Raw genomic sequence first — 26,473 nt, forward strand, 5'->3', positions numbered from 1 at the left:
AACACCTAACTTTATAGGTAATTTGCTTTTACATCTTATAATATATATGTGTGTCTTTATTTTTACATCTTGTAATATATATGTGTGTCTTTATTTTTAAATCTTATAATACATATGTGTGTCTTTATTTTTACATCTTATAATACATATGTGTGTCTTTACTTTTACATCTTATAATACATATGTGTGTCTTTATTTTTACATCTTATAATACATGTGTCTTTATTTTTACATCTTATAATACATGTGTGTCTTTATTTTTACATCTTATAATACATATGTGTGTCTTTATTTTTACATCTTATAATACATATGTGTGTCTTTATTTTTACATCTTATAATACATGTCTTTATTTTTACATCTTATAATACATACGTGTGTCTTTTTACATCTTATAATACATATGTGTGTCTTTATTTTTACATCCTGTAATACATACGTGTCTTTATTTTTACATCTTATAATACATATGTGTGTCTTTATTTTTACATCCTGTAATACATATGTGTGTCTTTATTTTTACATCTTATAATACATATGTGTGTCTGTGTGGAAAATGTGTCATGTGCTCAGTCATGTCTGACTCTGTGACCCCACGGACTGTAGCCCACCAGGCTCCTCTGTCCATGGAACTTTCTAGGCAAGAATACCAGAATGGGTTGCCATTTCCCCCTCCAGGGGCTCTTCCTGACCCAAGGAGACCGAGTATTAATTTTTAGAATCAAAGAAACTGTTGAATCAACTTTTCTGCATGTATAGGTTAACGTCAACAACATCAAAAAAGCTCACATTGACACATTCTATAGTATATAAGTTTACTGATATTTGTATTGATGTTCTCAAATAAGAGTTTACTTAAAGAAGGAAAGCTAGCTACGTATATTGAGTGGCTGTCTCTAGGTTTCAGTTGTTCAGTACCCAAAGAGAAGTTTTATTTATTATCTAATTACTTATTGAAGAAAAATTACTCACTAGTGATGTTTACCCAATAGCACTGTCAAAGTACCCTGGGGCCTTACTGCAGCTCCGAGTGGCACATCTTCATTCCTTAAATATGATTATACCTTTATGACGTGCTGGGCAATCATGTGCACAAAAGAATAAGCCTTGCTCCCTAACCTAAAAATGTTTGTGGAGTAAATCATTAAACGATTCAACAAAACTCACAGTATACACATATATGAAATAAAAATCTTCATTTTTGCTATGTCATTTTTGTCCACACAAATGTTTTAAAACCACCATAGCTTACTTAGGAATAAGAAATTTTATTTTTACCTCCTTTTCTTTTCCAACAACAGTTTGAAGGTAGAGATTAATTCAAGATAAGAGGTAGGTGTCACATAATTGTATCTTTGAAGTTCAACATAGAAGGATGTCGATAAATCTATAGTAGAAGTGTGGAAGCTTTTACACATCTCAATGCAGCCATCTCGTATTTCCTCTGACATTTCAATGTCTTCCAGGAAGCGGGAGGCAACTGCCTGTAGTGCGTCTTCAGGCCAGGACTGAATGTAAGATAAATGCTTTAGCATATCATCGAAGTTACTGACAGGAGTCTGTTACTACTGAGGTCCTTCACAGATGGTGGAAATGCAGGGGAAAGCATGAGGAATGGGGTGGGACAGAAACTCAGGAGAAACTTCCCCCCAAGTACTTGACTGCTTAGGACAGGGAGCCAGTAGCTAATGCATGTAATGTTAACTCTTTCTGGTTTGTTCAGGAGTTAGAGAAATTGTACATGAGTATTGCAGGAGCAAGGAAGAAAAAAGGAACCAAATTTATAGAATGTGTATCTTTTTGCACATTCTACTACTATTATCTCATTCAATTCTCCCCAAATTTCTGAAATAAATGTTCCTATCCTTTACCCTAAACTCCAGAATTAGATGAATAACTACCTCCTTGATTTCTTCCATAATCGTCTCAAACTCAACAAGTCTGAATCATGGTCATATCTCCCCCCAAATGGTTGCAATCTTCCCAACTTAGTAAACACCTCAATTCTATATCCATCTCAAAATCTGGTTCTATGGGCACCATCCCTAAAATAGCTTCCAACTCTTTTCCTTCACACCTATAATTGCCATCGCAGTTCAACTCGGTTATTGTTTTTCTGGATTATTTCAACAGTGTCCTAACTGTCCACCCTGCTTGTGTGCTCCATGGAGTTGCCAGAGTGATCTCATCAAATGCAGATTATTAACAGCTAATTTCACACTCTCAATTTACAATTGTTTGAAGACTTCCCAACATATTCAAAACAAAATCCAAAGCTAATCTGTAAATCTCTACTTGATCTGGCCCTTTCCACCTTTCCAACCAAACTCTATGTAATTTCCCCCTCAGGTACTATGCCCTTGTCCTGAGTTTTTCTCACTCTATTCAATCTTCCTATGAAGCTCCTTGTCATCACTAATTTCTTGTCTCTGACCAGATCCTCTCAGTACTGGCACTTTTTGTCCTTTATGTTTCCTCCTAAAGGTCACTGATTCAGAAAACCTTTTACTCCATTTATGCTACCCTGTATGATGGAATTATTTTTCACTAATTTGCAAGCATGTAAGTAAACTCAAGAAAAGCAGAAGCCTAGTCTATTTCATTTTCTGACTCATCTCCAGCTTTAGAATAAGATCTGCTACAAAGCAAGGGTTCAATAAATATGTTTTTTCATGAAATCTTAGCAGAAATTGGAGGGACAAATGGGGCTATGTAAATTCCCCAAGGTCAAAAATTCCTATGTGTTAGATCTCACTCACAGGATCTCTGCCACAGCTCACAAACTTCCTACCCTATGCCCTTGTATGTTCTGTACTTCTGATACTGAAATTTATTAGAAAAAGTGGTCACTGGGAGTTTCTTCCTTTTGACTTTCTGCCAGGTTTTCTAAAGGAAAGAGACTGGAGGGTGGGAAAAGAGAGAGGTAGAGGCATTTCTATCCCTCTTGCTTTCTAGCAGAAGCTGAACTCTAGGTTTGGGGTTCCTGATCCCCTCAGACTTTCCTACTTCCACAGCTTCAAGCTCCAGTAACACATTTTCCTCCCTATGCCCCTTTAAACCCAGCTGTAGTAACATCTTCTTGCTATGCTCTACCATTTCCTGCCTCACCATCCCTCTCAAGTTCCTTTAATCCTGCCTACACCTTCATGAACAGTTCCTTCATTCAACTTTCCTCAGTGAGGCCTTCCCAGGTATTCTTTCTTCCCTGTCAGGAACCTGACAGACATACAACTTTATCCTAAAACTTTCTACAATAAGTTGATATCAATGACTGTATACACTAGTAATAAAAGGTTCTTCTGTTATAATGATTTTTGAATTTTAATTTCATAAAATATATTATTATTGATCAGAAAATTCTGAGCCACAATTGTAGCGGGTGGGGTGGACTTTAAAATAAGTCATGCTGATGATGGAGAATCAATATTTCTACAAGTCTATCTAAGATTTACATGACAATACCTGAAACCAGTCAATGGTACAGCAGTTTACAAGAGCAGGGAACTTTCTAAGACGAATCCGAAATGCATCTCCAATGGGACTCATGGCAAGGACAACATGCAGTTGGTTGCGGCAGCGGTCAACAAACATGTTGAAAAGAGCTATGGGGCTTCCGTCTGTTTGTTTGGTTTTATCCCGTTGGCGATCTATCTGACGCATCTTATCACATATCTCCTGTTTCTCATCCAATGCAAAGAGATTTGGAACCTCCCCAGCATTTAGCAGATTGTTGACATCTTCTAGAAATGACTCCTTTTTAATCTGAGTATCTGTAAATAGGAAAACACCCTGCATCTCCCCTTCAGCACATTTTCTTAAGATCACTTTTAAATCTTCATGCCACTCAGAGTTACCATAGCCCTTGGAAATTTCAACCTGGAAAACTGAAGAATCAGCCATGTGGGCAGCTAATCTGGTGACGGACTGCCTTCCACTCCCTCCAACACCAACCAGAAGAGCATGGCTGCGAGGCTGTTTCAGGATCCTGGAAATTCTGCTGATGTGCTCAATGGCAAACCGGAACAAGACAAGGTTCATTGTTTTTTTGCTCATATTGTTGTATTCTTCTAGGTGAGCTTCTGCTATCACCCGGAGAGCATCCACATCAGCAATTTCTCTGTAGTTGGTATCCTCTCTCTTGGGATCGTGGAAATCACAGAACATTAAGCTGCGTAAATCATCTTCTTCCACTATCCCATCATTATCAAAATCCAAACTTTGAAAAAGCTCATGAAAATTTTCTTCCATATATGTTTTTAAGATTTCTTGAATGTAGCTGATAAGCCAACTTCTGTCTGCATTATCCAGAAGGCGATCATAATACACTCTCAGGACCTGTACAATAATTAAAAAGCAGCTTTAAGAATCGATTTTCTTATTTTAAAGTGCTATTTCTGTGCTAATCTGAAGTAAATATAAAAAGTACTCTCGAGAAATTTCCATGGGTTTTATTAAAAGCAGATCAAAACAAGGAATGGCATAATATTTATTTTAAATATTACATTTGATCATATATTTGGAATAAAACATAGTTACATTGTTACCAATAAATGAAGGTAGATTAGGGACATTGCAGCAGATTATAGAAGTGTTAAGTGCACTAAGGACTAGAGAAGGGGAAAAAAGACTAGAGAAGGGAGGTGGCTGCCTTTGCTGGTCATACAGATACAGGTAACAGAACTGGGCCCCAGTGTCTAGTGTTTTGCAACTCCCTTGCAGTGATTGTTTCCTTTTCCCAGCCAGATAATATTTTGAATTTATTGGCAAATCTATAGATATTACTGTCTTTATAAAAGCATATTTTATAGAAAACGTAAGAATGTCTTAGATGGAGGAAACTTTGTTTTGGACATGTTAATTATTTTTGTTGTAAGTAACTGCAGATGCAATATACTAAAATAGATCTCCACTTACATGCACATGTTGAGAGACTGCAAAAATAGTTAATCAAGTTTGCTACATACTATTAATATTTCCTTAAAGTGGTATGAATATTGCCGGGGTCCAGCCCCGGCTGATCCAGGGTATTCGAAGCGGGGACGGCGTCGGCGACCTATTTAATTATTTATTCATCAAAGATATAAAGAGTAATAGAATGAGGATAGCTCAGTAGGAAAATTCAGTGGAGAAAAGAGGCTGAGTAGCTTGGTTTACGCGGGAGACCAATAAAACTTCAAGACAAGAAGTTTGCACCACTTACGTAGGCCGCAGGCGTCCTTCCGTTCTCCCGAAGGAGAGGAGACACTGAGGCCTCCCCGGTCGGATCTTAGAAGCCCAGGCATAATTAGCAAGCATGGCGGGTTCTGCGCTCCAGATGGAGACTCAGCCAGAAGTTGAAAGAGAGAGCGACATGGGGAGACCAAGTTTTGGTGAACAAGGCCCACACTTTATTTTCCAAAGTAGTTTTTATACCTAAAGTTGTTTATAGAGGATAATGGGGGAAGGGGTGGAGTCATGCAAGGACAGCAGTTCCTGGTCCTAATCGAAGCCAGGCTTTTCAAACTTATCATATGCAAAAGTTCAGGTGAATTACATCATCTTCTGGCCAGGAGGCCTGTTAACATTTTAAGAAACTTATCTTTCTCTAAAGGTGATTATTCCAAAGTCAGGCACCAGCCTCCAAAAAAGCATTGGACAAAGCTGCATTCCTATAGGGCAAAGGTGAGGTGGGCTCAATCAAGAAAAGAATTAACTCAAGGGTCCAACGTTACAAACATTGAGGCTACTACTTACATTTCTATACACCCATTATATCAATCAATACACTGCCAAGGACACAGTAGGTACGGAGTATGGAGACTTAGCAGCAAACATTGGCTCAATAAGTGAAAAACCCTTCACCAATACAATTTCTAATCAATCTTTTAACTACTCAAAGGAATCTGTGTTTAGACAGTTTAGAACATCTCCTGCCTCTCACAGTTGGGAGGCTCTGAACAATCACATGTGGCCGGAAAAACCTATTCAGGCAGGCTAGAGGATTTCCAAAGGAGTTTGTAGGTTAAACACTGTCACACCCAGGAATTATTAACTGGAGCTGTAAGCTAACTCTTTTTTCAGAGAGAGGTAGTGGGGGACAGCCCCCCGTAAAGTCAGAGGTGTAGGTGAAAGCACAAAGCAGAAAGTAGGCAGACTCTGGTTTGGGGGGTAGATGCTCGAGAATTTCCAGGGGGACTCCTGAGGCTCGATCCCGCCTTTGCGTATGCCGAGCCTCCTTCCTCATGACCTTTGTCACGGGCGGAATTCCTCACGCTGGCTCCCGGCAGTGATAGAATTCCAGTTGAGCTATTCCAGATCCTGAAAGATGATGCTGTGGAAAGTGCTGCACTCAATATGCAATATGCACTCAATATGCAATATGCCGGCTCCCGGCAGAATATCTCTATAGCTCAGTCAGTAAAGAATCTGTCTGCAATGCAGGAGACCTGGGTTCAATTCCTGGGTCAGGAAGATCCCCTGGAAAAGGGACAGGCTACCCACTCCAGTATTCTTGGGCTTCCTTGGGGTTCAGCTGGTAAAGAATCCCCCTGCAATGTGGGAGACCTGGGTTCGATCCCTGGGTTGGGAAGATCTCCTGGAGAAGGGAAAGGCTACCCACTCCAGTATTCTGGCCTGGAGAATTCCATGGACTATATAGTCCATGGAATCACAAACAGTAAGACACAACTGAGAGACTTTTACTTTCACTTTACAGTCTGTTTTGGACAGAATTGTTTCCCCTGTGCCCACATTCATACACTGAAGCCTTATTCCTTAAATGTGACTGTATTTGGAGAGAGGTCCATTAAGAAGGTAACTGAGTTTAAAAAGGTCCTGTGGGTGGGGCCCTAATCCTACAGGATTGGTGTTCTTGTAGGAAAAGGGACACCAGAGCCCTCATTCTCTCACGGCAGGAACACAGAAGAAAGACCTTGTGAGGACACTGAGAAGAAAACCCTCTGTGAGCCAGGAAGAGAGCCTCACCAGAAATCCACACAGACAGCACCTTCATTTTGTACTTTTGGCCTCCAGAGGTATGGGAAAGTAAAATTCTGTTGTTTAAGATACTCAGTCTGTGGTATTTTTATTATGACAACGCTAGCAGACTAAGACTCATATGATACAAGCAACGCATATTTCTGTCAGCAAAATTTCTAGCATTAATCCTGTCTGCATCGGCTTCTTCACCTTATAAAACAGAAGTGGTAATACTTGCCTTGCAAATCTCATAGATGCATGGCAAAAATGAAATGACAACAGGTCTGAAAACACTAAGAACTGAGAAATAATTATTACAAACTGCCTTGGAATCAGCCTGATTATGTTTAAGAATAATGATTTTAGTATTTTCACCGCTGTCAAGTTGACATACTAGCGTCATCCGTTTTCATAACGCCAGTGGCTGCATACATGATGTGATGGAAGCTTCCCACTTACTCTGACCAAGTAGTCCAAAAGCTATTACTCTCCTGGACGACTGGGTTTCCCAAAATATGACAACAGTCACTTCCTCAGCTTGAGACACTGAGGCCCCCTTTCTTCTAATGAGGAAAGGAAGCTAAATTAAGCCAACCACATATATTGGGCATCAGTGTTTAAGCATGAATCAAGTATAATATTATCTAATTGCAATTAAGCGAGAACCCAAGACAGTGTTTCTCAAAGACTGTCATCACACCTGCATCTAGGGCCCCCTTCTGTATCATTGACTTACAAATTTTGAGGATGATGAGTAGGAAGATTCTTTTTCTTTTTTAAAATTTCCTTACCATAAGGTACAAAAATCTTCAGTGTACACCTCCAGGAATGTTCACACATTATACACCCACATAACTGCCACCAAGATCAAGATATAGAACATCCTCAGTACCTTAGCAGACTCTCTCACTCTCACTTCTGTGGATAGCTGCCCTCCTGCCTCCCCCACAGGGAACTTTTATTCTATTGCCATCCCTTATGTTTTTAAGTTTCCATTATAAATCTAAACCTTTGCAGGGAAGAATTTATCCTGTATTTGTCCTTTGAACTTATTTATCTTAAAGTCTTGATTACAAATTCTTCTAATTATGTATAATTTACATATCATAAAATTCACTTTTAAAGCATATAATTCAACAGCTTTTAGAATATTCACAATGTTGTGCAACCATTACCACCATCTAATTCTAGATCTTTTTCAACACCCCCCAAAGAAACCCTATACCCATTAGCAGTCACTCCTTACTATTCCTACTCCATGTCCCCATAGCCTCTGGCAACCATTAATCTACTTTCTATCACTATGCATTTGCTTATTCCAGACATTTCATATAAATGGAAAAATATTATATTGTATTGGCCTTTTGTGTCTTGCTTCTTTCACTTAGTGTAATGTTTTCTAGGTTTGTTCATGTTGTAACATATATCAGTATTTCTTTTTAGGGCTGAAAAGAGCTCCATTGTGTGTATGTACACACACACACACACACACACACACACACACACACGCACAGAGCCCACGTTGGCTGTTCATCAGCCAATGTATATTTGAATTGTTTCCACTTTTTGGCTATTATGAATAAGTCTGCTAACACTCATGAACTAACAAAAAACAAAAGTATTTCTGTCTCAAAATTATTTGAAGTCAAACTGAAAGGATTAAAATCACTTAAAGGAGACTTAAAATGATAGCTCCTTTGAAACAGCCTATAAATCAATAGAAAGTCCTGAAAATCAGAGATAAAGCATCTTAAGTGTCATAGAATATGTTAGTGTGAAGTATTTTTAAAAATTATCCTGACCATTGACCTTCATAATGCCAAATAGTGGAATGCATTTCAACAATTGCTGGATATTTCTTCACCCAGTTTTTGGCAGGGTAAAATCTTTGTTTCTTGCATAATCATGTTTTAGTAGCACAGAGATTTACCTCATGAACCCAAAGACGTTTAATCACTTCTTTGGTCTCTGCTGTTTCTGGTCTTGACAAACATACACCCTGAATGACACGGGAGAAATCTCGGAGGTTGAACAGGTAGTGAGATTTAGCTGGAGTAGGCAAGAGATTCTTCATTGCTTCTTTATACAGAGTCATTGTACCATTTACAATTTGTGTTGTCAAATCTAGAAAGTCATCTGGAAATTTATAACTTAAAATTTTTTTAAGTGAAAAGAAAGAATATGTTAGCAAACATAGACTTATGATACATAGTGATATTTAGTACAACTAACATGAATTTTTCTTATATTAAATCAATTGATTTTGTTTACAAAATTACCATTTCTTGCTATAATAATAATAATAGAATTTTTGCTTCTTTTAAAGCTACTTTCCATTCATTATTTTATGTTCAAAGGAACTCCATGAGTAAGCAGAACCAGTTTAATGAGCTTAAAACTGCTTAAATAAATGGGCAGAAGAGCCAGCCAAGGAACCCATATTATGTAACTTAAACCCAGGACCTACTAGATGATGCTTCCTAACCTCTTCCACTACCTGGCATTCTTAGCTGCATATACATAGGATCCTTGAAGAACACTGGTGAAATGGGTATTTTCAGAGAAAGGGAAGGGAGAAAAAAAATCAGAAAAAAGTAAGGAAAGGGGAAAAAGAAAAAAGAGAGTTAAAACAAAGTGAAATAGTGAACGAAGATTTCTTTTAAAGGGCAAAGGAATGATTAAGGTAGAAAGAACCTGGGGAGAGAATATCCATTTGAAAAAATTGGCTTTATTTCACTTCTGGCTTGATGAGCAGTCAGCTTTCCCCTCCATCACCATTGCATAAGACAAGGAATGACAGTTTCCTAAGAATGGTGTCCACATCAGGGAGCCAACACTTGTACTGCTCAGGGCCACTTGGCTCCCTATCTCCAAGAATCTTGTGGAGAAGTGCTGAGTGTCCAGATTTAGGGAGCAACATTTTCCCAGGGCACAGGCTCCAAGGCTACACTCAAACCTAGACATGGACACCCCTGGGGAACTCAAGAGTTTTACTAGAGGCCGTCAAAGTCACAGGATAAACCTGGCAATCTTTCCAGCATTAACTGAACTACATGGCAAAAATTCAAAATATTGATCGTTCCAACATGGACTTATTACACAACGGGATGCAAAATGTGTATGAACTTTTAGGTTAAAATCTAAGACTTCAGACAAATAAAGGAAAAAGAGAAAGATCCTGCAGGCTTTTTGTGTTCTGTTCCCATTCCTGGAGATGGGAGCAGAGAGAAGCAACTGCTGCCTGTTACCTTCTTCCTTGTCTAGAGGTGCTTTTGTGGAAGTTTGAGAAGCACTACTTATACCGACATGTTCCCCAAAGATTTTATACCCACTAAGGAAAAAACTAACACACTTTCAATTACTTACCAGGTTTTTAAATGCCAGGTTAAGATTCTAGAAAATATTGTAAACATAGATTTATCACTAAACTCATTGATTGTTATAATATTGAAATGCCGCATGTATCGAGGAGTTACTGGATTTCGACCACCACCTAAATATCAAAAAGGACAATCCTTAACGATGCTACTCGTATATAACAGAGTATTTTCGTATATAACAGAGTATTTTCTCTACACTTTACAGCATAAAACAGTGTGGAAGATGGACAAATTTATGGCACAAAGAGAGAAGAAATCAATTATCTGGATAAAATTGATCTTAAAACAGTTTTTCCCTCAACCTCAAAGTATTGTTTTCTAGTTGAAAAGGATCTGTATAAGTTCAATCAGATATAATCTTGGTCAGGTCTATTTACCAAAGGAAATCCAACCAGACAGAAAGACCCAGTGTCTACCTTCTCCATGATTTATACACAGCCCAAAGCAGTAAACTGTCAAACATTCTCATTATAATACAATATTAGGACAATACTATATAATATTATTATAATATTGTATGCAATATTAATATAATCCTGATGGTTCTGATTGACCACACTTTAAGGTCGTTTTCACATGGCTGAAATTCAGCATGACCTTGACATACAGCCTCATTCTTCCCTCACATCTTGAAATAAATTTCCCTAAGACTAGTCTTTGTGGTTCACATGGCCACTTCACGGGCTGCTTTTGATTCTAAAAATTGGAGGAATATCTCATTTTCACAAAATAATTATTATGATTTCAAATACGAAAATTTAAAAACAGATTTAGAATGTAACACCATTTTATAAAATTGTTTACATTATCATCCTCACATGTATCAATAAAATGCACTGTCTCATTAAAGGGATTCTATCATGAAATCTCCAGTAAAGAGTGGTTTTAAAAATGCGTAATATCTTTAATATATATTTTGCTTAAAAACCTATAGGTTCAGGTTTTATGTTTGTTTTAAACCAAGTAAATCTGTACTTTGCTTTTATCACTGCATTATACTGTGCTGATTCTAAAAATATAAACAATGTGTGAAAGCATATAACTAGTAGTCTACAGTTATAGATCAAAACAGTTAGGTATTGCTATGTATTTAGAAGCTCATAATAAACACTGATTTACCTGGGCAAGTTTAAGGAGATGGAGAAAGGGCTACAGAAGGAAAGGTGTAAGATCATATACCCAGCTGTGTCTTCAGCCTTTCCTCCACCACTCAGAAATGGTGGTCTTTTTTTAGAAAATGAGGTCCAAGAGGAAAAGATATCTCATGGATTCAGTCTGCTCCCCTGTCCAGTCCCCGAAGAGGCAGGGAAAGTAGACACTTACTACAAATGACTGCTGGGGGATGGGAAGAGGCAGAACAGAACTGAAGTCTGGGACCCAGGAGTAACAGAATTAGAAAAAAAAAGAAGGGGGAATAGCATTCAAAGTGGGCCCGAGAGGGTGCTGAGAGCAATTACTCAGAGCAAACTGTCTGCATTACAGGTCAGATAAAGGTCAAGAGTTCAGAAGCAAATAGTGCAGAAATCCCCTAAGACATGGCACATTGAAAAAAGGGAGTTATTAAAAATATAAAACAACAGCTTGAGTTCAAGAAAAGAACAGTTAAAGATGTCCAGTTAGTTAAATCAAGCTATTTCAGATATTCTAGAATAAAAGAAATTTTTTTCCTACATAGAGATCTGAGTTTATAAACTTCCCTTGAAAAGTATAAAGAATATCTAATAATTCATTCTTTTCATCATTTCCTACTTAAATTCCCTCAACAGTCTGTCTAAATCCAGAGACTCACTAAAATGGGAAGTGATTGGGATAGGGGAAAGCAGGGATGTTTCATACAGCTGAAACTTTAAGGAATGAAACAGAGGAAAATGAGCTTCTGCAGGGGAATCTGGATTTTCAGGGGATCTGAGACCTCAGAATGCAGGAAGAGGAAATGGAGAGCAAACATGGAAGAGAACATGGAAGAAAAAGGATTTTGGAGAGCCCCAAACAGGGCTTCTCTGATGCCTCAGCAGGTAAAGAATCTGCAGGCAATGCAGGAGACATGAGTTCGATCCCTGGGTCAGGAAGATCCCCTGGAGAAGGAAAGGACAACCCACTTCAGTGTTCTTCCCTGAATAACTGGATGGACACAGGAGCCTGGCAGGCTACAGTCCAGTGGATTGCAAAGAGTCGGACACAACTGAGCGACTAAACACAGCACAGACCACAAAGAAGGCAATCCACTGTGCAGCGCTGATCACTGTGGTCACAGTTAGGTCACAACAAACAAAGAGACATAGAAAATATGTACACAAAACACTGTAACTCAGGTTGTCTGACAGGATTTCTCTTTCTCTGCTCTTTATATATAGCCAGAGTGATCACAAACTCTGAAAACATACCTGGAGGTCCCATAGCACACATAATTTGAATGTCCACTAGTTTAATCATAGAACAGTCTTTCAGGTCATACCAATTCCAGTGATCTAACCATTGTCTAAGTAACTCGATGGGAGGCTGGGCCCCATACACCTCTCGAGCAGGCATATTGACATCATCTACAAAGACAACCTGAGAATGAAAGGAGAAAAGCTATTAGAAAACATTAGCATCTTAATATAGTGTCCTGTGGTGCAAACAATGTTCAGGCAAAGAATAAGGTTCCTTTTTGTGAAGTGCGTAAGTGAGAAGTGATGATTTCTTTGCACATCAGGACTATCTCTTAGCATCCATGTTACCAAGGAACAGGGAGAAAGTCTTATTACTCACCTTTATAGTTAACAGTTCAGAACTTATTAATCCTCTCATATAACTTGTTTCTCAATATGCCATCTCTTTTTTCCTTGTACAACTTCAATTAAATTAAAATAAATGAGAAAGGTGTGATCTTCAAATGATTATAAACTCTGAGTGATAAGAGTAAGGCTGAAAAGGGTATTCTTGGCAGAGGAACACAGAAAAGTCAATTGATAGCTTGGTTGTTTAAAGGCCTAGAGAGCAAGCAGCAAAGACTCTGCTGAGTAAAAATGTTAATGAGAGAATTAGGAAGGTAGATAATTTCCCAAGTGAATATTCTACTTTGAATTCAAAAGGCAACTGCTTGTTTTTAATGTCAAGTTGCCAAATGCACATACAATATAAAAACACTTTTAAGAAGACTTCTTAACCAACATTTGTGATACATTAATAAAAACTATACTACAAAAAGATGTCAAGTCCTAGTATATCTGGTTTCCTTGTTCTGAATGTAATAATGCCCAGGAATAGTGAAAGTGCTATATTATATGTATAGAAACAGAGAGTAATTACCATTTTCTTGCCCAAAGGAGGACCAAAAACTCCCTTTCTTCTTTTGTCCAGTTTTGACATGATAATATTTTGAGTTTGAGCTGCTGTAGTTTGTGCTGAGAAGTTAATCAGCAAAGGCTTGTAGATATCTTTATTGAGTTGATTTAAAAGAAAATTCTGTATAATAGCAAGAAATAATAAGATGAGCCATAGTTGCCATTATGTTTTGACACTTGAAAGTAACACTAAGCATCATTGTTGACGTACTCAAATTTAATCTTCAAGTGTCATAATGAGAAAAGAGATGGAATCAATAGACATACTAGTTACCAAGTCAATGGAATGTCTCTATCTGTCCAGGCCCTGGGCACATGGCTTCTCTGATTTCCAAAAACACCATGCAGAGTACACACTCCTGCTGCTGCTGCTACTGCTGCTGCTGCTGCTGCTAAGTCGCTTCAGTCATGTCCGACTCTGTGCGACCCCATAGATGGCAGCCCACCAGGCTCCCCCGTCCCTGGGATTCTCCAGCCAAGAACACTGGAGTGGGTTGCCATTTCTTTCTCCAATGCATGAAAGTGAAAAGTGAAAGTGAAGTCACTCAGCTGTGTCCAACTCTTAGTGACTCCATGGACTGCAGCCTACTAGACTCCTCCTCCATCCATGGGATTTTCCAGAAAAGAGTACTGGAGTGGGGTGCCAGTTCCTTCTCCAGTACACACTCCTACTCACCATAAAATCATAGGGACTCAGAGCTTAAGAAACTTGGCTTAAGGTCTCAGAAATGAGACAAGAATTTAGACTGCCACTTGTCTCTCTGCAGATCAATGTTCTCTGTAATACAGCTTATTATCTTTCTGCAAGTTATCTGACTATAAGTTAGGAAGCTTACATAATATAATTTGTACTTTCAAAATGGAATTTACTGGAAAGCAGGTACAATTACAATGATTCTTAACCAAGATGTTGTGTTCTACAAATCATCTTGTAGAAGAATAATAAAACAGGAAAGTATTTACAGTACATTAAGAAGAAAAAAAGCAGATTACAAAATAATATGTGAAGTATGTTTCCAATGTTGTAAAAAGTAATTTTTTTTTTTTGGCCTGGGCAGTTTATTAGCTGGACTGCCATTTGATGGGAGTACAAATGACAGAAGACTTTCTTTTTCCCCACCCACCTCCTTGAATCATGTCTTCATTTCCTAACTCTTGATAGTATCTTAGATAAATCCTTCAGCTTTCTGTACACTTATTTTTTAATTCAGTCCAACTCAACACCTTGATTTAAAATCTCAGTCTAAACTTCTTCCCTCCCCACTCTTGGATATTCCCTGATACATACAGCATTTAGTACAATAAAAGCAACATTTCAATCTGTTGGGGAAGAAATTATTCAACAAATAATACCAGAATGATTATTTGACTATATAACCCAAAGGGGGGACTGTATTAAACATAGAGTCAATAAAGAACTATAAACAAGTACTACCACAATTAGGGAAATGAGAGTTGACTGGGAACCTGCAACGCGGGAGGAGCCACTAACAGGCCCTCCCCTCTCCTCCACCTGCCTCCTCTTCTTCCTATCCCACAGCTGAGTAGTAAGCACAGCTGGAGGGAGAAGGCAAAAGTCCTATTCACTGGGGTCATTGTGATTTCTCCTGATTAAGGCTATCTTGCCTGCTCCCATGGCAGCTTCCAAATGTTTGCTCTCTAAGAAGAGCAGATGGGAAGGTTCCTTAGATACTCCAAAGGAACATTCACATTGCACAGTTTGCTGACCTAAGAGGAGTAGTGGCATTCCCTCCTTGCTGTGGGCAGTTATATGGAATGGAGGCCCAAGAATGATCACGTTCACTTATATTTCACATTGTCCAAATGACCTGGGAGAAACGCACTTACTTGCCACGCCAAAGGCTGGAGGTACTATTTACTCTTAGCTCCAGCCAGCCTTCTGCTTTCAGAAATTTGAAACTAGAGGCAAGAACTGGTCTTTGATTAGTATGACCCCCTAAACACAAGAGAACTCAGGTTTCATAAAGCTACTGAGATTTGGGGCATATCTTTTATAACAGCTAACATTTTCTTAACACACAGTGGGTATGATCCCAGAAATTATTAAAGGAAATCAGTCTGATTACCACACAGTAATGCTCATATATTCAATAATTGAGAAAATTAAATATTAACCAAAACGCTGTTTTTAAGGCAGATAAAATTTTCTTTTGTCCTATATAAGCTATTTTCATTAAAATACCTTTTAAAATGGACAATAATTTAGTGATATAAAGTAGCATATCTTTAATCAATTTCCAAAGATAAATTCTCTTTGGAAAGAGACATTGGTAATTTTGATAATTTGGTAATTACTCAAAAATTCTCTATGGTTCCAAAACATAAATGTAGAAATACATAAGTATTTTAAAAACACTGCCTACCAGTTCAGGTCATTTAAGAAATAATATTCTTTGGACTATTTTGTACATTTTAATATGGATATTTCTATAATACTTACAATAATGTAAACACTCTTTCCCGTTCCTGTTGGTCCTACAAATATTGAAGGCTTTTGATGGGTGGTCAACAATTCCATTAGTGCAGAGTATCGAATTGTGTCCAGAGTTGGCACAATGATTTCATTAAACATCACATCCTTGGGAATTGGAGGAGCTTCGGCTAACTTCTTTACCCATGGTTCCCATTTTCCTATTCCCTGTTTACAACAAATAACCAAATAGCGAATGTCATATTGTAAAATATGTTCAGAAGCTCTGTACTTCTGCATCACTGCAGAAAAGATGAAAGATCAAGACCAACAATCCTTGATATGTATACATTTGTTTTTATCCTTTAAAACTCTTCACTCTAATTTTTTAAATTTTGTGTCAAATTAAGGAGAAACTGGCTTTTGTATAGATAAAAATGAAATGGCAATGATGTAATAATTTGATGTCCTGGAATCACTGATTATATCAACCCAATGATCAGTTACTTTTGCCAAATATTAGATTCTTTAATAGCATTGAGAAAACTGATCTAATCAATGTGTTAAAGAGTAAAGATATGTTAACCAATACAGAATATTTTTCTAGACAGACCATCAGCTGCATTTGTTTGACTTTTATAATGGTACTTGCACATCAGCTTATTATTTCAAGCAAGACTTCTTTCTCTTTATGATTTTCTTTCTCTTTTTGATTTTAAAATAAAAAAAAATTTTATTGGAGTATAGCCTTTGACTGTGTGGATCACAATAAACTGTGGAAAATTCTGAAAGAGATGGGAATACCAGACCACCTGATCTGCCTCTTGAGAAATTCGTATGCAGGTCAGGAAGCAATAGTTAGAACTGGACATGGAACAACAGACTGATTCCAAACAGGAAAAGGAGTACGTCAAGGCTGTATATTGTCACCCTGCTTATTTAACTTATATGCAGAGTACATCATGAGAAACGCTGGGCTGAAAGAAACACAGGCTGGAATCAAGATTGCCGGGAGAAATCTCAATAACCTCAGATATGCAGATGACATGACCCTTATGGCAGAAAGTAAAGAGGAACTAAAGAGCCTCTTGATGAAAGTGAAAGTGGAGAGTGAAAAAGTTGGCTTAAAGCTCAACATTCAGAAAACAAAGATCATGGCATCCGGTCCCATCACTTCATGGGAAATAGATGGGGAAACAGTGGAAACAGTGTCAGACTTTATTTTTCTGGGCTCCAAAATCACTGCAGATGGTGACTGCAGCCATGAAATTAAAAGACGCTTACTCCTTGGAAGGAAAGTTATGACCAACCTAGACAGCATATTCAAAAGCAGAGACATTACTTTGCCAACAAAGGTCCGTCTAGCCAAGGCTATGGTTTTTCCTGTGGTCATGTATGGATGTGAGAGTTGGACTGTGAAGAAGGCTGAGTGCCGAAGAATTGATGCTTTTGTTTTGTGTTTTTTTTTTTTTCTTTGCATTGATGCTTTTGAACTGTGGTGTTGGAGAAGACTCTTGAGAGTCCCTTGGACTGCAAGGAGATCCAACCAGTCCATTCTGAAGGACATCAGCCCTAGGATTTCTTTGGAAGGAATGATGCTAAAACTGAAACTCCAGTACTTTGGCCACCTCATGCAAAGAGTTGACTCACTGGAAAAGACTCTGATGCTGGGAGGGATTGGGGGCAGGAGGAGAAGGGGATGACAGAGGATGAGATGGCTGGATGGCATCACTGACTCGTTGGACATGAGTCTGGGTGAACTCTGGGAGTTGGTGATGGACAGGGAGGCCTGGCGTGCTGCGATTCATGGGGTCGCAAAGAGTCGGACACAACTGAGCGACTGAACTGAACTGAACTGATAGATGATTTACACTGTTGTGTATCTGCTGTACAGCAAAGTGAATCAGTTATATATATACATATATCCACTCTTTTTTAGATTATTTTCCCATACACAACATTAGAGTACTGAGTAAAGTTCCTGGTGCTATATACAGGTCCTTATTAGTTATCTATTTTATTATAGTAGTATGTCTCTTTTTTTAATTGTAATAAAGAAAAAAACACCTAAAATTTAACTTCAACCATTTTTAAGTGTATGGCTCAATATTATTAGCTAAATTCATGTTGATGTGTAAGAGATATCCAGAAGAGACAAGATTTCTTAACATGAGATTATTATTATTATGAAGTAACATCACCGACTTGATGGACGTGAGTTTGAGTGAACTCCGGGAGTTGGTGATGGACAGGGAGGCCTGGCGTGCTGCGATTCATGGAGTCGCAAAGAGTCGGACACGACTGAGCGACTGAACTGAACTGAAACTGAAACATTACACTGTGTCTTTGCATCCTATTAGCTTTGTGAACTAAAGTTTTCATTTGCTAAGGCAGTGTCTATAACAAAAATTTCAAAAATATGTTAACTGTCCTTAGAAAAACATCACTGCCCTCTCCATTCTTACAAAATCCACTTTAAGCTCGTGGTCATTCAAAGTATATTAAAATTCAGACCCATCTTCCTTTACATCTTCAAGTGTCCCACAACCCAGTCTCACTGATGAGTCTACTGTTTCCAAAAATGCCCCAGGTTCCTGGACCTTGACATATGGAACTCTTTTGTCCTAGTGTATGGATCACCTAAAAAGCAAGAGAGATTCAGAAAAACATCTATTTCTGCTTTATTGACTATGCCAAGGCCTTTGACTGTGTGGATCACAATAAACTGTGGAAAATTCTGAAAGAGATGGGACTACCAAACCACCTGACCTGCCTTTTGAGAAGCCTGTACGCAGGTCAGGAAGCAACAGTTAGAACTGGGCATGTAACAACAGACTGGCTCCAAACAGGAAAAGGAGTACATCAAGGCTGTATATTGTCACCCTGCTTGTTTAACCTCTATGCAGAGTACATCATGAGAAACGCTGGGCTGGAAGAAGCACAAGTTGGAATCAAGATTGCCAGAAGAAATATCAATAACCTCAGATATGCAGATGACACCACCCTTATGGCACAAAGTGAAGAGGAACTAAAGAGCCTCTTGATGAAAGTGAAAGAGGAGAGTGAAAAAGTTGGCTTAAAGCTCAACATGCTGAAAACTAAAATCATGGCATCCAGTCCCATCACTTCATGGCAAATATATGGGGAAACAGTGGAAACAGTGTCAGACTTTATTTTTCTAGGCTCCAAAATCACTGCAGATGGTGACTGCAGCCATGAAATTAAAAGACGCTTACTCCTTGGAAGGAAAGTTATGACCAACCTAAACAACATATTAAAAAGCAGAGACACTACTTTGCCAACAAAGGTCCGTCTAGTCAAGGCTATGGTTTTTCCAATGTTCATGTATGGTTGTGAGAGTTGGACTATAAAGAAAGCTGAGCACTGAAGAATTGATGCTTTTGAACTGTGGTGTTGGAGAAGACTCTTGAGAGTCCCTTGGACTGCAAGGAGATCCAACCAGTCCATCCTAAAGGAGATCAGTCCTGGGTGTGCATTGGAAGGACTGATGTTGAAGCTGAAACTCCAATACTTTGGCCACCTGATGAAGAGCTGACTCATTTGAAAAGACCCTGATGCTGGGAAAAATTGAGGGCAGGAGGAGAAGGGGACGACAGAGGATGAGATGGTTGGATGGTATCACTGACTTGATGGACATGGATTTGGGTGAACTCTGGGAGTTGGTGATGGGCAAGGAGGCCTGGCATGCTGCGATTCATGGAGTCACAAAGAGTCAGACACGACTGAGTGACTGAACTGAACTGACACGTGACATTCTCCTGAAGAGTTCAGGAACTCACACAGGACATTACTGTCCTTTATTCATTTTTGTATCATTTGGAAGTGTTGAGCACAGAGTAGAAAATATGAGGAGGCTAAATTTTCATTACTCAAAAAACAGTATTTCAAAGAAATTACTAGAACTTTCTAAAACTGATGAAGAAACAATGCTCCTTTGATATTCTTGATAATCTTTCTAACATGAAACTTTTGCCACCTTATGGGGAAGGAAAAATTAAGAATCAGAAAACCTGGAACAGGTAGTCGTTTAGAGACTGTGCAATCCTGGGAAAACCACCAAGCATCTCTGAACCTCAATTCCCTCAATGGTAAAATCTGGAAAATAATCCTATCTTTCCCATTTCACTGGGAAATAAAATAAAAGTGATTGTAGGAAAACTTAATAAACTGAAAAGTGCTCTGAAAATTTAGGATATCATAAAATTAGCATAGATAAAAAGGTATCTTGCAGTTGGCAGGGTGAAGAGTCTCTTCTGAGGTGAGTTCAGCAATATGATTCTCAAGAATCATAAAAATTTTTAAATTGATACACTAATTCTCATTGATGAACCTATCTTAAAGAAACAATCAGATATGTAAACAATGACTTGTATACAAGAATACTCACCAAAGCACTAAAACTAAAACAACAAAAACACTTCAGTGTGCAAGATTAGGAAACTGAATCGATCACGGTCCACTGAAATGGTAGAATATAGGGACTTTTAGAAAAATAAGCTTTATTAAAGAATCATCAGTGAGATAGAGTTGATCTCTTTATTAAGGGAAGAAGAAGGATATGAAATTGCCCAGTGAGGATATAGAATGATATCAATTTCACTAAAATCTGCATATATTTAAATAATACATGCATGCTAAGTCACTTCAGTCGTGTCTGACTCTTTGCAATTCTATGAACTGTAGCCCAGCAGGCTCCTCTGTCCATGAATTTCTCCAGGAAAGAATACTGGAGTGGCCTACCATGCCCTCCTACAGGGGATCAACCCAGGAGGGATAGAATTCGCATTTGCAGGCGGGTCCTTTACCACCCGGGAAGCCCATATTTAAATAACACGTATGCCTAAACTTTGCCCTCAGTTACTGTACTTATGGGAGCTGTTATAGAAAAACAAACAAGTGAACAAACACCACCCAGGGTATATTGTCCATTCTGTTTGGAAAGTGCTGAATTCCTAACAATCCATCTGCAGTCCTGCAGGAACTCAGCCCGTGATGTGCTCACCTTCACCATGAACCTCCCAGAGGTGTGTCCTTGAGAGGTACTCACCTGCTGCTGGACTGGATGTCCTAATGTGTGATTTTATGCAATGGCACAACTGGCCCAATCAGCACTTTTATTTATCCCATTTTATCAATGAGAAAAACAAGATTTGGGCAGATTAAAAACCAGTCCAAGGCTCTACAGAAAGAAACCAGACCCAGATGTGCCTGACTTCACATCCAGCACACCGTCTTCTACTCCATGCTGTCTCTTAGGTAGACAGTGGTGACAAGGTGGCCACAGAGCCATTCTCCCAGGGAAACCCTGCCTGATTGACAGGTGCAGATCTTGCTTCAAAACTCTTACCTCAGTGATAAACTGATAATCATAAATTGTTCCTTTTTCAGGGAATGGAACAGTTAGTCGTTTTGAAGATGTTTGTTCAGTTCCACTCAGTAATTTAAATCTATTTCGAGTTATATCTGAAATCGGGCCTTCCATTAGTTCTCGAAGAATCTTACTAAATTTCAACCGATCATCATCTTTACAAGAAGCACCGACAGACCAGATCAAAGAAAACAGAAAAATGCCCTGATTTGGAGAGATGAGAAGATAGAATGCATTAAAGAATAACTGTAATCCATCCTTGAGGCTTAAATCAGATCAGCCAGATTAATATCTTTGAATGGAAATGAATAAACTGATATATGGTAGTAGGTAATCTAGGGATTTTGTAATAATTAGTTTTTTCTATTAAGTTACATGTCATAAAATCTGACTATCAGAGAAGACAATATAATGCAAAGCATAAATTCTAGGCACAGTGAAAACTTAGAATGATTAGTCTGGTAAATCAGGTGCTAATTCAAGTATACAGCTGAACTTTGATATTAAAAAGAATATTGAGATAACTTTTTATTAAAGTAAAAAAGCATACTTTAATAAAGAATAATCAACTCACAATATATGTTTATTAAATTTTGATACAATGTTTTGTAAAGTAAAACAAATTCATATACTTTTATTTACCTGTTGTAGTAATTACCCGAGCATTGACTGTATCATTAGAACCACAGTCCTGAAAGCTTTCTTATCAGGCTCAGGCAGAGGGAACAGAACAAGACACCGCTCAAATAAGAAGGTCTGTTTGGTTGTTTTAAAATCAAATCTCCTTTTCCATGACAAAGCTAAAACAGTTCTGACTATACTCATAGAAGTTGTGAACTCTAGCTTGACACCTCCTAGATTATTCAGAGTCTTTTTGAAAACTATTTTAAATGAAATTTAAAATGCATTTCATAAAAAAATAAGCAGAAAAGTAACACTGACTACATTAGAAGTGCGACCATTAGCAATAAGTATTTTTTTATTAAAGAAGATTGAAGGTCTATTGATAATTTTATTGCTATATTTAAAACAAAATAGATTATATATCTTCTTGCTTTCTTCATTCTTAATATTTATATACACACATATATTTTAAATATTTATATCTCATGAGAAAGGAGAAACATTAGGGAAGAAAAAAAATAAATTATAATTTGGAGGTTGAAGAGGGAAGTGAACCTTGTTGTCAAATGGTCATTGACATTTTGGGGACTGATCATCTTTGCCGTGTGCTGTGCTCAGTTGCTCAGTCTTGTCTGACTCTTTGTGACTCCATGGACTGCAACCCACCAGGCTTCTATGTCCATGGATACTCTCCAGGCAGGAATACTGGAGTGGGTTGCCATTCCCTCCTCCAAGGAATCTTCCCAACCCAGGGATCGCATCCAGGTCCTGCACTGCAAGCAGATTATTTACCAACAGAGCTGCCATCATCTTTGAGACTGGGCCAAATGATTCAAGGTATCAGTAGCAGATCTGTGGGGGGTCACTGGGCTCCACCCAAACTTCATGATTTAATACAACACCAGGCAAGGAGTTTTCCTATCAGCACCTGGTATTTGGGACCTGATTCTTTCTCACTGTTCAGCTTCCACCCATTATCCAGCCTCCAGTTCCAGGAAAAATGAGGTTAATTAATTAGGAAAATTTACTGGGGAAAGCAATAAATCCTTTTCTATTGCAAGATTCAAAGACTTACCTCATGTAAAGAGTACATAGACTTACCTCAAGTAAAGAGTAAGTTTCTCGATCATTTCTCTCTCTTACTTTGACTTCATCAGCAAAGTCACTCATAAAACAGTCTATCAGATTCATTAGGGATCGGACTAAGTTTGTATCTGAAGTAGGAGATAATTCCTGAAAAATCAGAGAAAAAAGTCCATGAAGCAGTTTAAATGAGGCACTAATTGAAACAGTATCAACTAATTTTTATTGAACTCATTTAGTTATAACAGCCATAACATCTACAAAAAGGTGTTAGTATTATAATTCTAGTTTTACAAAAGGGAAACTATTTTTAAAATGATAGTTCATCAGAAATGAGAGATCATCTTTTAGAATATTTTCACCTAGATGTGATTAGGTAGGACTTCAAGTTTGTTTTTTTAAGGGAAAAGATTATCATCCATACATTTTCTCAAACCATAAGATGCTTTGTTTAAAATACTTTTTTGAGAAACTATATTAATTAAAAATTTTAAACTTTAATAAGAGTTTTTAATCAAAATAATTAAGAAATTATTTTAATATCTGGTAGTTGACAATAAAGTAGACATTAAAATGTATGCTGCTAAGTCGCTTCAGTCGTGTCCGACTCTGTGCGACCCCATAGACGGCAGCCCACCAGGCTCCACCGTCCCTGGGATTCTCCAGGCAAGAATACTGGAGTGGGTTGCCATTTCCTCCTCCAATGCATGAAAGTGAAAAGTGAAAGTGAAGTCGCTCAGTTGTGTCTGAGTCTTAGCAACCCCATGGACTACAGCCTACCAGGCTCCTCCGTCCATGGGAGTTTCCAGGCAAGAGTGCTGGAGTGGGGTGCCATTGCCTTCTCCAATGTATATATATGTATATATACATTGAATATATATATATTATATATATACATTGTATATATATTATATATATATTAATTATATATATAATGTATATGTATGGCTAATTAATGTATAATAGCATATATATACATAATTAAATATTAACAGAATTAACATTAGCATATATATACATATATGTATACACATATATACATACAATAGCATATATATACATAATTAAACATTAACATAATGTATAATACCATATATATACATAATTAAAATGTATATATATGGCTAATTTGGATTTTCCATTTATTTCTTAAATCTTAAAACTTTCATCCCTCTTACCTTTGTATGTTTTCTAATAAATTCAACAGAAACAGGAACCATTCTGTCAAATAAGCCTATTATAAATTCCTTCTGAATAACAGTGATTGTAGCAGGTAAAAGATTTATCCAAGACAACATCAGTGGTCTCCAGCCTAGCATATGAGGCTCCATGTATATCATCCCACATCTGGAAACCTGGAAAAACAATCACTGTTTACCACCAAGGTACTGCTTATAAAAGAAGGATGACTCGGTACATCTATTTCTTACAGTTTTCAGGAAACTCATGGGGGGAAAAGGCATACTTTTATAAAATTTCCTCATCTAAATTTTCATGTATGACTTTACCAAATGGTCCTAGACAAAGAGGGAAATATCCCTGACTCTTATTATTGTCAAAGTATGTCAACAGACATGTCTGCCCTTGGAGAATCACAGATGGCTGTTAAAATGAATTCTATAAATACTTTTTTTCAGCTAGAGTCAAAATTACTAAGCAATAAACACATTTATAACATTTCAAATTTATTAGCAGATGTGAAAATTGAGAACTTACAGTGGCAGGAGAAGCAACTTCTAAATCCATCGGCTCAAAAATAAGATTCATTTGTGGCGACATTTGGATAATCTCCCCGCTCATCAGACATAGCTTTTTGTTGTCGTCCAGCACAGTGTTCATATTCTCAATCCATACTGCATCTACTGGCCCATCAAAAATTAACCACTTTCTATCTGGTGTCTGGTTCATTCAGATGGTGAATAAAGGGCAAAAATGGTTATGGAAGGCAACAGTTCATTCATGTTATTTTACAATTTTAAAATGTATCTCCTAAAACTAATTTCACCATCAAAATGTAAAGGCACCTTTGGAATAGAGTGCATATGCATGTGAATATACATACATATTCACTAAAGAAGCCTATATGTGCCATGGATGAGACAAATTATAACATCTTATAACAAATTATAACATGTTTTCTAATGTCTCTGAAATCATATACAACATATTTTAGAAAAGTGAAAAAAAATGCAACTGCCAGGGAAAACAATTTTCATTCAGACTGTCTGACTGTATAGACATTCTATTTAGTATTCATACAGATCAATTATTCTTGTGTGTTAAGTCAAATTTTCTGTTCCCTCCACTGAATGAATTCACCCACATACACATCCTTCTTGGAATGAACTGTCTTGTGGTCATATAATATCTGGCATTAAAAATCAATATAATGTTCACATTCCCACAGTGAGAAAAACTGATTCTCTTTTCCAGACCCTAATGAAGAAGCCATCCTGTGGACACAGATGATGCCTCGGGTTCACCTTCAGCAAATGCACACTTGAGTTGAAGTAGTGAGAGATTTGAATCCACCTCAACAACTTTATCCTGTGATCAAAAGCATTAATCATACCCACACTCAGAAGCTAGTTCTGGCCATGCTCAGGAAGCATGGAAGAGTGCGTTGTCTTGGAGAGAAAACCTTCAGATCAACTTTTCCTACTGCTGTTGGGTTCTTAAGCCTGTTAGGCTCCACTCTGAGGAACACTCCCCTAACGGTGAGCAGGTGGGCGCTGCAACAACTGAGTGACCTCACTTTTAGTCTGGCTTTACTATTTCCCAGCTGTGTGACTTGGGGACAGCTACTTAACCTTCCTGAGACTAATATTTATGAGATGCAGCTTCCTGGAAAATATAACACATACTATGTAGCTAAATATAAAATGAGAGGTATCTCGTGATTATTTCTGTATAAATGATGCAATAGCACACATTATCTAGAGACTTCACACATTAATCTGGGCCAGAGCACATTTACTGTGACAAGAAAGGATCTGAGAAGTTTCATCAGTGGTCCCAGATCTCTGTGTGCCCCACCTGTGCCTCCTGACACTGCGCAAGATCTCTGCCCCATTAGAGCCGATCCTCATGTTATTCATGGCTCAAGGTCCTTTAGGAAAATAAAAGTACAGCTGCGATTTAATGCTTTTCTGTCATTACACTGACTCATGACTGTCTTGTCCTTAAATGAGTAGATGAGTAGACAGCACCAAATTTAGGATGTATGGTAGTCAGAATAAAGGTTAACATATATATATATATATATATATATATATATATATG

At 37.8% G+C, this 26,473-nt stretch overlaps 1 protein-coding gene across 1 annotated transcript in view; it reads right to left on the reverse strand.

Moving 5' to 3' along the window:
• DNAH7 (dynein axonemal heavy chain 7) overlaps positions 1-26,473 on the reverse strand; it is a 271,936-nt gene that overhangs the window by 110,626 nt on the left and 134,837 nt on the right. Inside the window, exons 32-42 of the mRNA XM_006078127.4 lie at positions 24,908-25,090; positions 24,370-24,546; positions 23,210-23,341; positions 21,464-21,688; positions 16,126-16,323; positions 13,630-13,785; positions 12,723-12,891; positions 10,325-10,451; positions 8,889-9,108; positions 3,464-4,336; positions 1,280-1,509 (exon numbers count right to left, since the gene is read on the reverse strand). Coding sequence (XP_006078189.4) covers positions 1,280-1,509; positions 3,464-4,336; positions 8,889-9,108; positions 10,325-10,451; positions 12,723-12,891; positions 13,630-13,785; positions 16,126-16,323; positions 21,464-21,688; positions 23,210-23,341; positions 24,370-24,546; positions 24,908-25,090 — 2,690 coding nt within the window. The remainder of the gene's footprint in view (positions 1-1,279; positions 1,510-3,463; positions 4,337-8,888; positions 9,109-10,324; positions 10,452-12,722; positions 12,892-13,629; positions 13,786-16,125; positions 16,324-21,463; positions 21,689-23,209; positions 23,342-24,369; positions 24,547-24,907; positions 25,091-26,473) is intronic.

This window comes from Bubalus bubalis, chromosome 2, assembly GCF_019923935.1.
Source record: "Bubalus bubalis isolate 160015118507 breed Murrah chromosome 2, NDDB_SH_1, whole genome shotgun sequence".
Taxonomy (NCBI): domain Eukaryota; kingdom Metazoa; phylum Chordata; class Mammalia; order Artiodactyla; family Bovidae; genus Bubalus; species Bubalus bubalis.